We start from the raw sequence: 15,878 nt of genomic DNA on the forward strand, positions 1-15,878 counted from the left end.
AGCCTGTTGCGGTTGACCAGCTTGACTGAATGTAAATAAAATCCAACCGGCACAGCAGAGCATTATTGAACAAAATCAAGAAGTGATTTAACGTTGCATTAATTACCTTCCTGAAATAGATCTTTCGCGTTTTCTCCAATACGATGGGTAAGAGAAAGGCCACAGGCAGCACGAGCAATCCGAATCAGGACTTGTGTGACTTTTTGATGGGTATGTAACAGTTTCTTTCAAACGTCGCATTAAATTCATACACGTAATTTGTATATAACACATATGTAGCGAAATGTTTGTTGAGTGGTTTATAATTGCATTATAAAGACCGGTAGGATTATTTAAGTTATGATATTAAGTGACAATCTAAAATATTAATTTTATTTAATAATTAGATTAGATTGTACAGTGCCATATAGCTTTTCGAACTAGAAGCACTTAAACTACAAAAAAAACAAAATGTTTGCAGAATTGGCAGATTACGAGCGCAACGTTAGCAAAAACGTGTTCAAGTGCAATGCGTACCGTAAGGCAGCAGGAACATTAGGCACTTTGTCAGAGAGAGTCAAGAGCGGAGAGGAAGCAAAGAAGTTACCTGGAATTGGAGTGAAAATTGCAACGAAGATAGACGAGTTTCTTCAGACGGGAAAATTGCAGAAACTGGAAAACGTAATTACATCAATCACTACTTGTTATCTTATTGACAGAGACAAAGAGCTTAACTTGAATGAAACTTCCATATACATCTTTTCTTTAGATCAAGAAGGATGAGAACAACGTTTCTATTACTTTACTGGCTCGGGTGTCTGGCATAGGTCCTGCTAAAGCAAAAGAATTGGTGGATGCTAGCATCAAAACGTTAGAAGATCTCAGAAAGCATCAGGACAAGCTGACACATCATCAGAAGCTGGGTTTGAAGTAAACAATCTGATTTATTCATGTTAGAAACTAATCTATTCACATCTTACACTGATACGCTATGATCCTTTCAGGTACTTTGATGATTTCGAGAAAAAAATACCTAGAGCTGAGATCGTACAGATAGAGAAAATACTAAAGAGTGCTATTAAAGAATTGAACAGCGATTACATTGTAACTATTTGCGGAAGCTACAGACGCGGCAAGGAAGAGAGTGGAGACATCGATGTGCTCATAACACATCCTAAGTACACGTCGAAGGATGCAGAGAAGAAAACCGTGTCATTAAAAGCGATCGTCGAATGTCTCGAGAAGAAGCGATTAATTACAGACACGATTTCTCTTGGATCCACTAAATTTATGGTATAGAAATAAGATCTGTAATATAAATATATATATATATATATATATATATATATATATATATAAGTGAATAAGACTGGGGAAGAGAGAAGGTATTTAATTACATGTCGCTTTTGCAGGGAGTGTGTCGGTTAGTCGAGAAGGGTAAACCTTTCAGAAGACTGGACATACGACTCACATTTTACGATCAGTATTATTGCGCCATACTTTACTTCACGGGAAGTGATTTGTTCAACCAGAATATGAGAGCACATGCGTTAGAGAAGAAATACACTTTGAATGAATATGCGCTGAAATGTCTTACAACTGAAGGTGAAAATTAATGTGTAAATAACATGTCATATGTAATAATACAAAGACTTTCATACACATAACGTGAAAAAATCATTTTCAGGTCGTCCAGGCGAAGCTGTAAAGATTACATGCGAGGAAGATGTTTTTAAAATTCTAGGTTTGCCCTACAAGGATCCAAAGGATAGAAATATGTAAATGGTAAATGGTGTTCGTGCTACCTATCATGATAATTTATTGTCACGGAAATATTTATATAGAATTAAAAATTAATGTATAGAAAAGAGAGAGTTATTTAATTGTGTCGAAATTAAGGGTTGGTTGCGTTTGAGAAAATGTTTTTATTCAGAAGATTAATACATTAATATTAATATTGCTTAAAATTGTAATATTCATATAATTTAAAAAATCTGTCCGTGTACGTTAGTTAATATACGTCAGTGCAATAGAGCTAGTTTCTTCTTTCGTCCCTATCATATTTCGACTTGTGTGTACTTTCACAAAATTTATATGACTTCAAACTTTACAAGTGTGTACGTTGCGTTTCGATATCACAATCTATAATTCACTCAGTGTCTTACAAATTATGTTGTCTTGTATCATGTTTAACCCCTTGCCGTCCGAATTAGTTTGGCATCGCGCGGGCCGCAGTGAGGGACAAAGTCGCTTGCGAACTGCGACAAAGAGATGTCTTGCAGTCGCTTACGAACGGGGCCATATGCTTAATTCTCTTCTACACGCCGGGCGTGTGGAAGTCAACTCTAATAAAAAATGTTTACATATTAATTCAAATTGTACTTTTTTTTATGAATATATATTTTTACATAATCTTTTGTTTTGTTTATGTGTGTTTATGTTTGGCCCGTAATCGCTACGAGTCTGACTCGTGATTTTCATGTTTGGCCCGGATTCCGTACTACAAGTCTCACTCGTCATTACACGGCGAGGGGTTAATGATACTGTGTTATTTTTGACAACCTTAAATAGATATAATAATATCCTTCAAGTAAAGCCAATATGCGATAATGCCCCACAATATTGTTGTCCACAAATTCATAGTGAGGACTGACCAATGTGTAGGATACGCAAGCTTCCAAGCCCATGGAAATAAGCCCGCGGTAATAGTATGACCGATGTAAAGGGTAATTGGATTCAATCCTAAAACAAGAATAAAATAATTAATCCATGAAGTCTAGAATCGAACGAGTAAGTAAATATTGCATGGAGAAGGAAACAAGAGACAAAACGTAAAAGTGAGAAACATATAAGTAGCAGAAATAGGATAGCAAAAGAAAGAATAGCAAAAAACATATTTATGAATATCGCGATACAAAACCTGCATAGACGAACGGCGCTCCGCTCCAGTATTGCTTGTAATCGACAAGGAAATGCAGGACGGCAAAGAGCAAGAATGCGAAACAGGATACGGTCAAGACAAAGGAGAGCGACATCATTTTCTTGCTGACTGGTATCACTCCAGTCTCTTTGTCGAAGTGACATAACAATCCAGCAACAATACCCTGAACATTAACATTAATCGATATTATTAACGATGTTGTACAGATTATACTCTCTTACTTTTTTTTACGTTACTTGCAAGTCGTTATTAAAGCAGTGAAACTTACCGTAACGCCCGACCACAGCAACCAGCGAATTACTTTCGCGTTGCACTGGTAATAGAGCAGCAATATCTTGCCAGCATGAACGCCCATGTACACAACCAATATTATAGACATGGTATTCATTATGCCTGTGCAAACATTGCATTAGACAGATGTTTCTCCGAAATTTTTCAAGCAATCATGTTCCTTTATGATTTACCTTCCGGATCGTGAGGTAAAATGGTACCATATACGGGATTTTGTGTTTTAGAGTATACGTGATCTCCAAAAACGAGTCTGTCTATGTAACCAGCCGCGCCTCCCGTACAGTTGACGAATTTCCCAGATTTGTGATATCCTCCAGGTCCGAGGTATCCCGTTGGACAGTTCGGGACCGGTAAGAGAAACGTGATCAGAGTGTGCGTCGTCACAATCGCCAGAATAATCAACCATTGCGCCCAATTGTCCACGATGTCCCGTAGAATCGTAAACCGACCGAACTGCAACGAGTCATCCTGAGAGTTTATTAATTATCACGTCTGACTCTCCGCAGGTGTGTGTAATGTGCCGTTACAGAAAACCTGATTCGAACCTGAGAGTGCGCCTTCATGAACATGGTCTCGATCGTGGCGCATATAAAGTACGAGACGGCCAGCAGCTGAAGAACCCCCGGGAATCGCAGGTCCTTTAACGTAAGGCTCTTCGTGTAAATCGAATTTAATATCAGCCCGAAGAGCACGAGAATGACGGCGCGCTGGAGGCAACGCAAGATAATTTTCCACCGCGAGCTCGAGACGCGCAGCTCTGACCGTTTTGATATGGTGATCGATAATCCCATTATCCACGCGAACCTGGAATCGTGATATAAGAAGATAACACAGTAGAACAATGTGTACAAAGTGCGAGTGTGTAGATGATTAATTTACCAAGGCAACACTAAATCTGCCACCGTCAGGCCGTTCCAAGCGGTGTGATTGAAAAACACGTAGTTGCCACCGCCATTATTGACAAATATCATCAATAGTATAGCGATCCTAAAATGATCATGAATGAGCGCTAGATAGACCAACGTCGCATTGCTTTGCGTGTGAAAATGAAAAATACCCTCGAAACGTATCGACCGAGTGGATCCTAGTGCTGGACCTGGTTGTTCTGATCACTGGATTTGTCGTCTCCGTTTCTTGAAGCCTGCTCAAGTCCTGAAAATACATAATGTTCAGCTAGATACACATGATAACGTGACAATACACACACTTGTGCGAGTACTTACGTCGTGAACACTATCCGGCGACAATTTTCTTCTCACCACGCGTATAATAAATTTCGCAGTTGCAAACAGAATCATCAACAGGAGGCACACCATGAAGGTTACAAATATTGCTGCAAGGAAACGTAATCGTTGATTAATGTTGTCCCAAAGATTGAGAGTGCGGTAATACTTTTGTGTGGAACTCACGAAGATAACTGTTTACCGGCTCGCGAAGCGTATAAATCTTCGAGCACACGTGCTCCTCGGAAATGTTCCATCCATAGCTCCCGTGTTCCTTGAAATTGTATGTCGTGCTGCAAATCCAAGTCACCGTATTGCAGTTTTACTTTATTATAATATATACATACTCTTGTAGGTAACGAGGTACTTACTGACAATAGTCATATGACAGCATGTAAAATATGTGCAAGGGATACTTTGTAGATATGACTAATGTGGTGTTACTTCTTGAAGGCAAGATAGCTTGTGGTACACCCCTGCACTACAAATAGAAATGGGAAGAGAATTATTAACAGTCACTCTTGACTGATGACTTTTGTGTATCAGGTACGTACTAAGTAACAATCTTCAAAATAGGAATACAACGTGGCATTTCTGTCATAGTCATTCACGACACTAAAACACGCTTCATCTATTCCAAGCGGCATGTCAGCATCAAGACAAGGATTGGTCATGATGCGTTGCTTCGTGATGGATATGTTGAAGCGATCACAGACCTGATCCAAATCTTGCCAAGAGCTTGTGAAAGTCTTCTGAAAATTCCACTGAAAATCAAATCTATGCATGTATCAGATGCAAATCAATTCAATGATTCAATTTTTTCAGAAATTGAACCTTTATTTACTTTCTTTTTCTCAAGAGGAGATTTGTCAGCTTATTGTATAATTATTATAATTATTATATTATTATTAAATACATTTTTATATTATTATATAAAAAAAAGTATTAGAAATTGATAGCAAATATTTCTGAGATTGACATGCTTATTACTTTTGCGAATACAAGCTTAATTTCTTCGAAAACAAAAGCGCCGAATTAATTTGAGCACCTAATAACGCATTAACCTAAAAAGATATGAAGAACAAAGGGAAAGTGAATTGACAGTTATTTCGATATCGACAATCAAGACTGCTGTTCCGGCGACTGCAAGATTCTCTATATTATAAATAAATTCTTCTACAAAGGAACGCAATCCGGAAAGAACTCACGGTGGCTCTGTCACTGCGTGTCAAAGGAGGCAATAATGAGACATCGCCTGAATAAACGGAGAAACGGAGTCGTCCCGGTCAACCGACTTGTACAGATGCATTATCATTCGTAGAACGCGCTTCGTAATGTCATTTGCATACCTGCAGTCACATATTAATGACAAGCAACCACGATGACAGCTTCGCTACGAGTGCGCTCGAGTGCGCGTGCAACGTTGCACAACGCGGAACAAAACAATGGAAATTGGGGTGTTTTGGGGAGAAAGCGTTCGCGTCGTCACGCCTGAAAAACTCCTACGCTGGACGGACACTCCCGACTGCTTGTCAGAATTGTGTTTTCCTGCGTTTTCCGCGAAACACACTCACGGGTAGACACTATAGCAAACAATAGTACAGGCAAGCAGTGCATACTTGCAGCTGCACGACTTTCGGATTGGCCGCGACTTTCACCGGTCGGCCAATCGGTTCGAATTTTCACGGCGCGATCGCGCGCCGATATTCGCATGGACTTTTCAAAGAGCGTCGAATGTTCCTCCGTAAAATTGGAGTAATTTTTGAACGAGCGTCTCACGCTTCAATGAGAAGAAATGAGGCGAATGAGATCTCGATGGGCCTCAATGCATTCTTGTATCCATTTTGTGTTCTCCTGTTTCTCCTATATTTTTATCACTGTCTTGTCCGTCTTGCAAAGCTCTTTGCGTTGTCCCATAGTAGACAGGATACTTTCCAATAAATCTGAGAGATTCTATCATGGACAATAACACGTGTTCAAACCTTGCAGCTCGAAGCCTTCATCTCGCAGCTCGCAGAGTGAGAGATTCGAGGATTGCTCAGGCAGAAGATGCTCTACTTTTGTCAAAATGACGTTTGCAACTGCAGTTTTGATGCTACGTTGACATTGTTTTCACTGCGTGGTGCACGTTCAGCTTGCCAGGATGCTGGAAGCACTTTCTGCACATTAACGCGTATCATGATACTGTAACATAAAAAGATATAAGTTATTTAGAAGTCTGTTTTTTATTCCTGTACTGCTAAACTGATGCAATAAGTTAGAGTTAGAGAAAAAATATACTCGTCTCATTTTAACGTATTGCACCAGTTCAGCAGTGCAGGAATAAAAAGCAGACCTTCTTTCTATTTCTATTAACATACGCGTACACTACACGTGCATCTTTACCCTATAGCACAATTACTGCATTGCAGTAATATTGGCTAACAATATATGTCCAATCTTTTATGTTGGGTATGACTTCCCATTGGTCTAATATTGGTTCAATATTGTATAGTATAAGATATTGTAATATGTAAGATATTGGCAGCGCATTAACATTTATTTGATAAGCAACATTGGTGTCAGCATGGGCACTACAATTGGCAGTGCATTTTGTTAATAACAATATTAGCTTTGCATTGGGAAATATTGGCCAAGATATGTACCGTGTTACTAGAGTATCTTCTTGATTATCTTGATTAGTGCTCGAAATTCTGTGGCGAATCGTAGATAACAGTCTTACTGTTTACAGCGGCGACAGCTAGGACACTTTTTCAAGGACCTTGACGACTGTTACGTCGTATCGCGGCGAGCATCCTGTGACATGATGACACTCGTGGCTTGATATTGACGTACACTGACCGCAGACTGTGATATCGTTGCGGGCACGATAAGAATAATTAATTGTGATAAGAACTGATAAGTTCCCTGGAGTAGGAGTTGGACAATCGAGCGAGTGATATCTGAGGTAGATCGATCGAAACTTACCCTTAGTTGTTTCTTGGACACGTTCCGCTTTGGACGTAGCCTTTCCTCCTCGCGAGATCCTCGATGGCGCGACGTTCAACGACGTTGAGCAATCTCGGTGATTTCAGTGATTGCAGTGTATGTTCTTCTTCTCGCGACATGGAACGCCTGACGATCAACAGCGAGGTCGACACACAAGTCGAGATGCAACAAGTAAGCTCGACATGTGGGAATAACGTGCGAGTATAAAGCGACAGCTGCGCAGTGTAATCATTGATTGATTGATTTTCAAGATCATACATTTTCAAGAGAAATGAAAATTGTTTCAACGCCTTTATCAGTGTGATGACAGACACTAGATAGAGAAAAATCTGCACTTTTATATCAATCGTCATATAGTTTCTTTGTTCTAAAAAAACATAAAGGCTTCTCGTGTTGCGACGTACATCAAAATCGCAATGGAATTTCAATGAACCATTAAAGAGTATGCCTACTTTCTATTGTTTCTTTTAAACTGATATATATATTTAGCGATATGACGTAGATCCTTATCAATAAAACTACGTCTTTGAGACATTTACTAATTAGAAAAAAAGAAGACAATTTACGCAAAAAAGAAAATAACAAATAAAGTGAAGTAAAGCACTTGTGAAGAGATAAAAAGTGTTTGTATTGCACGTCTATGTGTGAAATCAAAGTATTTCAGCTATTTGCTATAGTACTTGAAGTCTGTTTTTTATTGCTGCACTGCTGAACTGATGCAATACGTTAAAGTGAGACAAGTATATTTCTTCTCACTCTAACTTATTGCACCATTTCAGCAGCAATAAAAAACAGATCTTTATCTTTCATATATCGAAGAGGTGTTAATAATTAAATAAATAATTAAAGCTTTTCATTTTTCTAGAAGGATGACGGTGTATTCGTCGAAAATGTAGCATCCTTCCACGTGTCTTGTGATAGACATAGGACCAGATCCAATTCGGTGATAGATTCCATTGGAGGTATAGACTCGATCGTGCCATCCACAGACAATGCAATTCCACGGAAGAAATCTTTATCCAGTTCAGATTACCACGTGCGTATACTAACAATCGCGCAGTTTATGTTATGAAAGAAATTTTAAATAAATTTAAATTAAATTAAAATAAAAACGTACATTTTATGAAATTTCATATCATATCAGGCAAGTTTAAAGTAGGCCATGTACCTTAAGATACAATGAATAGAAAGCACCGCAAATTTTTATTCACGGATAAGAGAATTACGATCGAATTCGATCCTCTTCAACGACTCAATGGATATTGATAACGCAACATTTTTCAAGTATGAAGCTTCATTTGCGAATCTCGATTCTCGGGCTTTTCTCAATAGAACGCGTTTCAAACCTCGTACATTTTTTCTTTTCTATTTTTTGTTGAAATGGCTCTTTAGACGCCAAGTCTGGCATTGTCCACAAGTCCAATCTCTAGATCTATCTCGTATATATGTTTTAAAAATGCCGATTTTTTAAATTCTGGTAAGAATATGAATTGCAGAACATGATAATTTCCTATGCAAACCGCTTGTTTCTGTAGACCTTGCCGGATCCAGACTGCATCGACACGGAGGTTTTCGTATCTGAATGGGTCGAAAAGATATCTGATACGTCCGATGCACACGCAAGTTTTCCTCCACAAAATGAGGATGATAACTTGATTATTGGGTAGGCAGGCACTAATTAATTAATAAATTTACTTTTATAGATTTTCTTTTATAGGTCTGCTTTTATAGATCTACGATTTTCACGATTCTTAAATATTTTATACGATATTGCGTTGAGACAGCAAATAAATATTTTTCGTTTCTTTTCTTATTTATTTCAGGCTATCTTCGAAGGTTACTGCAATCATGTCGGTAGTGAAGGATGCAGAATGTTACAACATGCACCATAAATACCGTGGTAAATGCGTGATCTTCAATCATGAAGAATTCGACACGGGTTTTGACAAGCGCGAAGGCTCGACAGCGGACGCGTTAAGATTGGAGAAGAGTTTTGGAAAACTCGGATTTGACGTTGAAATTTACAATGATTTTACTCATGTCGAAGTTATGGGCGAGATCGATAAACGTGAGCAATCGCATTATTCCATACTGATTCACGATATCTTCTTCATTTATAACTTCATTTATACCTTCTTCATTTTCTCTTTCTTCCTTGCATTTTTTTGTATTTTAACACAAATACGGAGTATATGTTTATTCGATTATATAATCTGCGATTCTTATCAATTTACATGTACAGTGAGCAACTACGATCATACAGATAATGACTGCCTTTGTATTATCGTGCTAACCCACGGGCTTCATAATGATTTGATATGCGCAAAGGACGCCGCTTACAAATCAGACAAAATCTGGAAGCCATTCACTGCCGACAGATGTACATCGCTCGCGGGAAAACCAAAATTATTTTTTTTCCAGGTAAAGTACTTGGCTAACAATAAAGTTTTTAAAAGTGTCGCATTTTAATATGTTTTATGGCTACTTGCTTATCTCTTCCGATTTTTCTAGGCTTGTAGGGGCGACGAACTTGATGGCGGTGTTTTATTATGCGCTCGCAGTTTAATAACATCGGAAACTGATAGTGTAGCATCTTATAAGATCCCAACACACGCAGATTTTCTAATAGCTCACAGCTCGGTTCAAGGTAGGGTATCAATCATTCATTCTTTGCATATCACACTGCGTATGTACATGCTAATTCCCTTTAAGAGAGTTTTGCTATAAAACTCAAAAAATATTGATGTGAACATTTTTATTTATTACTAATAAAAATTATTAATAAAAATATTTCAAAAAAGAATCGACGCCAAAAATAATAAAAAAAAATGTATTTTTGTGAAGTAATGTACAAAAGTGAGAGCACAACGAATTTCTAAATTCATTGTCATTGTGTAAATGATACTCAACAAAGCCTTTTGTGTTATCTTGAGGTTTTTATACCTGGAGAAATCCCGTGGAAGGTACATGGTACATACAATGCTTGTGCGACGTCTTGGATGAGCATGGAACAAAGTTGGATCTGATGAGTCTGCTGACAATGACGGCGCGCAAAGTAGCCACGGATTACACCTCTCACAACCCCGATGAGCCAATTATGCACGATAAGAAGCAAGTGCCGTCCGTGACAACGATGCTGATCAGATCTATTTACTTCCCGCCGAAAACACAGACCTAAATTGTCGCCGAAATATCAACGACCGATGATATTTCTAAGAGACAAATTATCGAAGAATTTTCATGAGAAATTAGAAGAGAGAGAGAGAGAGAGAGAGTTGTAGTGTTTTATAATTATTTAAATAAATCCATCTAATGGTCATCTGTCCAATAAAGGCCCGAGCCTTCTCAATAATTTCACACCTTTTTTTCTACCTCCGTCAATTTGCCACAGCAAGTCTAGGTCATTGACGTGGTATCAATACTGTGTCATCCCAGATATCATCTCAGGTCTGACGTAATTTTTTAAAGATTTAATAGCACACTAGATCAATTTTACTTTATATAAATAATATTTTCTTTTTTTCTTTAAATGATTCTTTATCTGTTTAAATGGCTCTGTTCACTGCGCATGTGCAAACAAACGCGACCTTGCTGATCACTGGTTTCGATTTGAAGTGTTGGCACTTTGGCAGTACTCGATTACTCTCAATCGACTGTTGACAATTCGAAACTAAACGTCACTTTTAACGCGATTGAACATGGATGTGTCCAAATCAAGTAAATTGTACCTTCGTCAATTCATGCTTGATTACTTTCATGTGCACAAAAGTGCTGCAGAAGCACATAAACTCATTTGTGACGGGTTTGGAGAGAATATTGTGTCCCTTAGTGACTGTGAGACATGGTTTAACAGATTTGACTCAAGTGATAAAGATATCTCGCAACGTAGGGTAAAGATCGACGAATTGAAAGCAATATGCAAAGAAAACCCACACCTAACACAAGAAGAGCTAGCAAAACGGCTTGGAACTAGTAAATCGACAATAGAGAGATATTTGAAGAAAATAAATGAGGTAGAGGAGAAAGAAAAACAAGTTGATAAACAGGTCAAATAATGAGCTGGTGTTTTTTTTTATCTCGCATGTAATTCTACGTGCTTAATTTGTAACGTGTGATTTTAGGTGGATAGAGTTTTTCTTGTCCAATTAATGCTTGATTACTTTCACAACCACAAAAGTGCTGCAGAAGCTCAAAGACTGATTTGTGAAGAGTATGGAGAGAATATTGTGTCTCTTAGTAACTGTGAGAGATGGTTTAACAGATTTGACTCAGGTGATGAAAATATCTCGAAACGTAGGGTAAAGATCGAAGAATTGAAAGAAATACGCCAAAGAAACCTAAAACTAACACAAGAAGAGCTAGCAAAACGGCTTGGAACTAGTAAATCGACAATAGAGAGATATTTGAAGAAAATAAATGAGGTAGAGGAGAAAGAAAAACAAGTTGATAAACAGGTCGAATAATGAGCTGGTGTTTTTTTTATCTCGCATATAATTCTACGTGCCTAATTTGTAACGTGTGATTTTAGGTGGATAGAGTTTTTCTTGTCCAATTAATGCTTGATTACTTTCACAACGACAAAAATGCTGCAGAAGCTCAAAGACTGATTTGTGAAGAGTATGGAGAGAATATTGTGTCTCTTAGTAACTGTGAGAGATGGTTTAACAGGTTTGACTCAGGTGATGAAAATATCTCGAAACGTAGGGTAAAGATCGACGAATTGAAAGCAATATGCAAAGAAAACCCACACCTAACACAAGTAGAGCTAGCAGAACGGCTTGGAACTAGTAGATCGACAATAAAGAGATATTTGAGGAATATAAAAGAGGAAGAGAAAGAAAAACAAGTTGATAAACAGGTCGAATAATGAGCTGGTGTTTTTTTATCTCGCATGTTATTCTACGTGTCTAACTTGTAACGTGTGATTTTAGGTGGATAGAGGTTTTCTTGACCATGAATTAATGCTTGATTACTTTCATAAAGACGGAAGTGCTAAAGATGCTCAAAGACTGATTTGCGAAGAGTATGGAGAGACTATTGTGTCTCTTAGTGACTGTGAGAGATGGTTTAACAGCTTTTGCTCAGATGATTTAGATATTCTACATGTCTCGCTACGTAGGATGGAGATCGAAGAATTGAAAGCAATGCGCAAGGCAAACCCACACCTAACACAAGTAGAGCTAGCTGAACGACTTGGAATTAGTCAATCCTCAATACGCGACTATTTGAAGGAAATGAGAGAGATGGAGGAGTAAGGAAGACAATTTGATAAAGGTCGAGTAATATTGAATTGGTGCTTTTTTATTTTGCTTGTAATTCTACGTGCGTAACGTTTAATATGTAATTTTAGGTGAATAGTTACAGCGATCTCGGATATGGACAATGAAGATTAACTCTCGATGCGCGCGCGTGACAAAAGTGCAGCTTTCTGTGCTTGCCTACTACTACGCGAGCTTCCTTTTTACTCGAAGACTTGCAACATTTGCTAGTAATGTTTGAATATATATTTGTTGGCGTAATATAAGTTTTGTAACATTTGTATATAAGTGTTAAAAGAATCTACAGTCTTTACTATTTATTATAATACATGATTAATTAATAATTGATTAATAAGCATATATTTGTTGTCAGTTTTAGTCGTCCGTTTCTCCGAATATACTAGTTATTTATACTATTTGATACGCGTATTAAACAATCGGCGTAAACCATAGGCCATTATTTGCGTGCCGTGACGTATCAATATTAGATAAATTTTCGCTATTAGCAATAGACAAATATTATTTAACATTTGCGTTTTTATTGCAAAAATACGCTTTCCACATTCATTGTCATTCGATTTATGTAAAAATAGAAATAAATAGAACAGAAGAAAAATCCGGAATTGCCGTATATACTTCCCCCGCACATAACTTGTCCGCAAAAAAAGCTAACGACCAACTTCTTTTTATTATCAGTAAGGTTTACCGCCAAGTAATCTTTGATCGGATTGTGTGTTTTCGGTCATAGAAAACCGTTCTTAAATTAAATTCCGAAGTGCTTCTTGTCAGCAATCAGCAAAATTGAAAGTAATTATGAATATTTTTCGCGATACTGGAATTGATTGTTTATCGCTGGATCGATCATTATCGATCATTACAGAAGTGATAACGTTTCGCATCAGCCTCCATTCTGCTGCATATATACCACCCTGTACTATGCCATATACTTTATTGCATTCCACCTGTGAATTTCTCCTAAATGCTTAATGTGCAAGGTATCCAATGCAGAGTACTTTCTCCAGTTCGAGCTACGTCATCACCAAAGCACGTTTACTATAAATAAAATATCAAATTCTATTATCTAACTTCATCTAAACATCATCTTAATCACGCGACAATTCGATCAGCTTTGCAAAATAACAATTTGCGTTCATTTACTTTCAGGAACAATGGTTATCCTGGATCTGTTCACGTGCGAGCGCGGCAGGACGTCTGGTGGAGCACACTTGCCGTATGAACAGACGCGGAGCTTTAGATTGGCTCAGCAGTGTCTAACATAAGGTTCTTTATTGCTGAACTGTTGTACTAGTTCAGAGTTTATCTGTTTTACTACACATTGAAAGGAAAAGGATAAACTCTGAACTAGTGCAGCAGTTCAGCAATAAAGAACAGACCTATAATTGTGACATGGGTGCAGCGAGCACATTAGAAATAAGAGATGGTTCAATAAGAAGACTTGAAATTAAAGAGGTTTATTTTTGTTATTTTTATCAAATATGTAAATTTTTGTTTTATAAACCTTAATAGTTTTTAGAACATTGTGCGGGCAGCGATACATATTTTTTGCATTTCGTGCTACTCTACTGATGCTCTGTTCACTGCGCATGTGCAAACAAACGCGACCTTGCTGATCACTGGTTTCGATTTGAAGTGTACTTTGGCAGTACTCGATTATTCTCACTCGACTGTTGACAATAAGAAACTAAACGTTACTTTTAACGCGATTGAACATGGCTACGTTTAAACCAAGTGAATTTAACCTTCATCGCCTCGCGCTTGATTACTTTCATATACACAAAAGTGCTGCAGAAGCACATAAACTCATTTGTGACGTGTATGGAGAGAATATTGTGTCCCTTAGTGACTGTGAGACATGGTTTAACAGATTTAGCTCAGGTGATAATGATATCTCGCTACGTAAGATAAAGATCGAAGCATTGAAAGAAATACGCCAAAGAAACCCAGAACTAACACAAAAAGAGCTAGCAGAACGGCTTGGAACTAGTATAACGACAATAAAGAGATATTTGAAGGATATAAAAGAGGAAGAGAAAGAAAAACAAGTTGATAAACAGGTCGAATAATGAGCTGGTGTTTTTTATATCTCGCGTGTATTTCTACGTGCGTAACGTTTAATATGTAATTTTAGGTGAAAGCTGCAGCGATCTCGGATACGGACAATGAAAATTAACTCTCGTTGCGCGCGCGTGACAAAAGTGCAGCTTTCTGTGCTTGCCTACTACTATGCGAGCTTCCTTTTTACTCGGAGACTTACAACGTTTGCTAGCAATGTTTGAATAGATATTTGTTGGCGTAATATAAGTTTTGTAACATTTGTAAGTGTTAAAAGAATATACAGTCTTTGCTATTTATTATAATAAATAGTACTTACATTTGTTGTCAGTTTTAAGGGGAAACTGGAGTTGCTAGTGAACTATTTTTTCACTATAGCGATGGTAATTGCAGTTTCGAAAATTCTCTTTATTGCTTGTGCAGAATAAAAAATCCTTTTCCACAAATGAAGTATAGTTAGAAAGAAAGTCCGCTCTACAGGACGTTATATTCAAAATGGAAAAAAGTTAGAAAAAACAAATGTAAGTTTTTAACTTTTTTCCATTTTGAATATAAAGTCCTGTAGAGCGGACTTTCTTTCTATCTATACTTCATTTGTGGAAAAGGATTTTTTATTCTGCACAAGCAATAAAGAGAATTTTCGAAACTGCAATTACCATCGCTATAGTGAAAAAATAGTTCACTAGCAGCTCCAGCATCCCCTTAAGGGTCGACAGGAGTGACGAGCGATCTCCGAATCGATATTGGGGGTATCGTGCGGTGAACACGCGAAGTTATATCATTCTGTCTGATGCTGTCCTTGTCCCTTGCCATGCGTCCAAAGCTAGCGTGCGAAGAAAGATTGAGTTATAGGATGTCATAAAAATACTCTCTTCATTTTACCTTTAGTTTTATGCTTTTACATTGTTTTATAAATTATAAAGGAATCTATATCTATTTCTCTCGCGATGTCTATACTCTTCAAGCAAATGTCTGCTGTCAATTGCACTTTAGATACATTTCTGTCAGATTGTATGTCCCAAATTTTGACTCAGTAAAAAAGCACTATTTCTTCGAAAAAAATTTTTTGGCTTATTCCTCACAAACAACTTGAGCTCCGTACAGAGCCGGATTTTGCAATTTGCC

General features: G+C 37.6%; 3 protein-coding genes across 10 annotated transcripts; 2 read left to right on the forward strand and 1 right to left on the reverse strand.

Annotated features, from left to right (window-relative positions):
• The first annotated feature begins 718 nt into the window (after nt 1–718).
• On the forward strand, nt 719–10,666 carry LOC105274688. The gene is given in 11 exon segments (XM_011331007.3): nt 719–909; nt 984–1,272; nt 1,392–1,584; nt 1,667–1,758; nt 7,441–7,593; nt 8,288–8,458; nt 8,958–9,085; nt 9,246–9,490; nt 9,665–9,843; nt 9,934–10,069; nt 10,356–10,666. Coding segments are annotated over 11 exon segments (2,022 nt in total). The 3' UTR covers nt 10,601–10,666.
• LOC105274689 (heparan-alpha-glucosaminide N-acetyltransferase) lies at nt 2,381–6,038 on the reverse strand. Of its 5 annotated transcripts, none has more exons than XM_011331010.3 (12): nt 5,784–6,038; nt 4,989–5,186; nt 4,806–4,915; nt 4,621–4,727; nt 4,435–4,544; nt 4,269–4,363; nt 4,091–4,198; nt 3,757–4,015; nt 3,385–3,679; nt 3,189–3,313; nt 2,900–3,083; nt 2,381–2,721 (listed from the first exon to the last, which is right to left on the reverse strand). In XM_011331010.3, the coding sequence occupies exons 2-12, from the start codon at nt 5,106–5,108 to the stop codon at nt 2,543–2,545; spliced, it is 1,692 nt and encodes a 563-aa protein (XP_011329312.2). In that variant the 5' UTR covers nt 5,109–5,186; nt 5,784–6,038; the 3' UTR covers nt 2,381–2,542. The 5 variants fall into 5 exon arrangements, with proteins under 5 accessions (XP_011329312.2, XP_011329315.2, XP_011329311.2 ...); XM_011331013.3 differs by having other exon boundaries at nt 3,385–3,664; nt 4,989–5,198; XM_011331009.3 differs by having other exon boundaries at nt 4,989–5,198.
• A 115-nt stretch (nt 10,667–10,781) lies between the features above and the next one.
• On the forward strand, nt 10,782–15,093 carry LOC105274687 (cingulin-like). 4 transcript variants are annotated; one of them, XM_011331003.2, is made up of 5 exons: nt 10,782–11,468; nt 11,544–11,876; nt 11,951–12,280; nt 12,354–12,696; nt 12,773–13,298. In XM_011331003.2, exons 1-4 carry the CDS (start codon nt 11,121–11,123, stop codon nt 12,675–12,677), a joined length of 1,335 nt encoding a protein of 444 aa, XP_011329305.2. In that variant the 5' UTR covers nt 10,782–11,120; the 3' UTR covers nt 12,678–12,696; nt 12,773–13,298. The 4 variants fall into 4 exon arrangements, with proteins under 4 accessions (XP_011329305.2, XP_011329306.2, XP_011329307.2 ...); XM_011331004.2 differs by having other exon boundaries at nt 11,544–11,843; XM_011331005.2 differs by having other exon boundaries at nt 10,782–11,435.
• The last annotated feature ends 785 nt before the right edge of the window (nt 15,094–15,878 follow it).

The sequence above is a fragment of the Ooceraea biroi genome, chromosome 10 (genome assembly GCF_003672135.1).
Source record: "Ooceraea biroi isolate clonal line C1 chromosome 10, Obir_v5.4, whole genome shotgun sequence".
Lineage (NCBI taxonomy): Eukaryota > Metazoa > Arthropoda > Insecta > Hymenoptera > Formicidae > Ooceraea > Ooceraea biroi.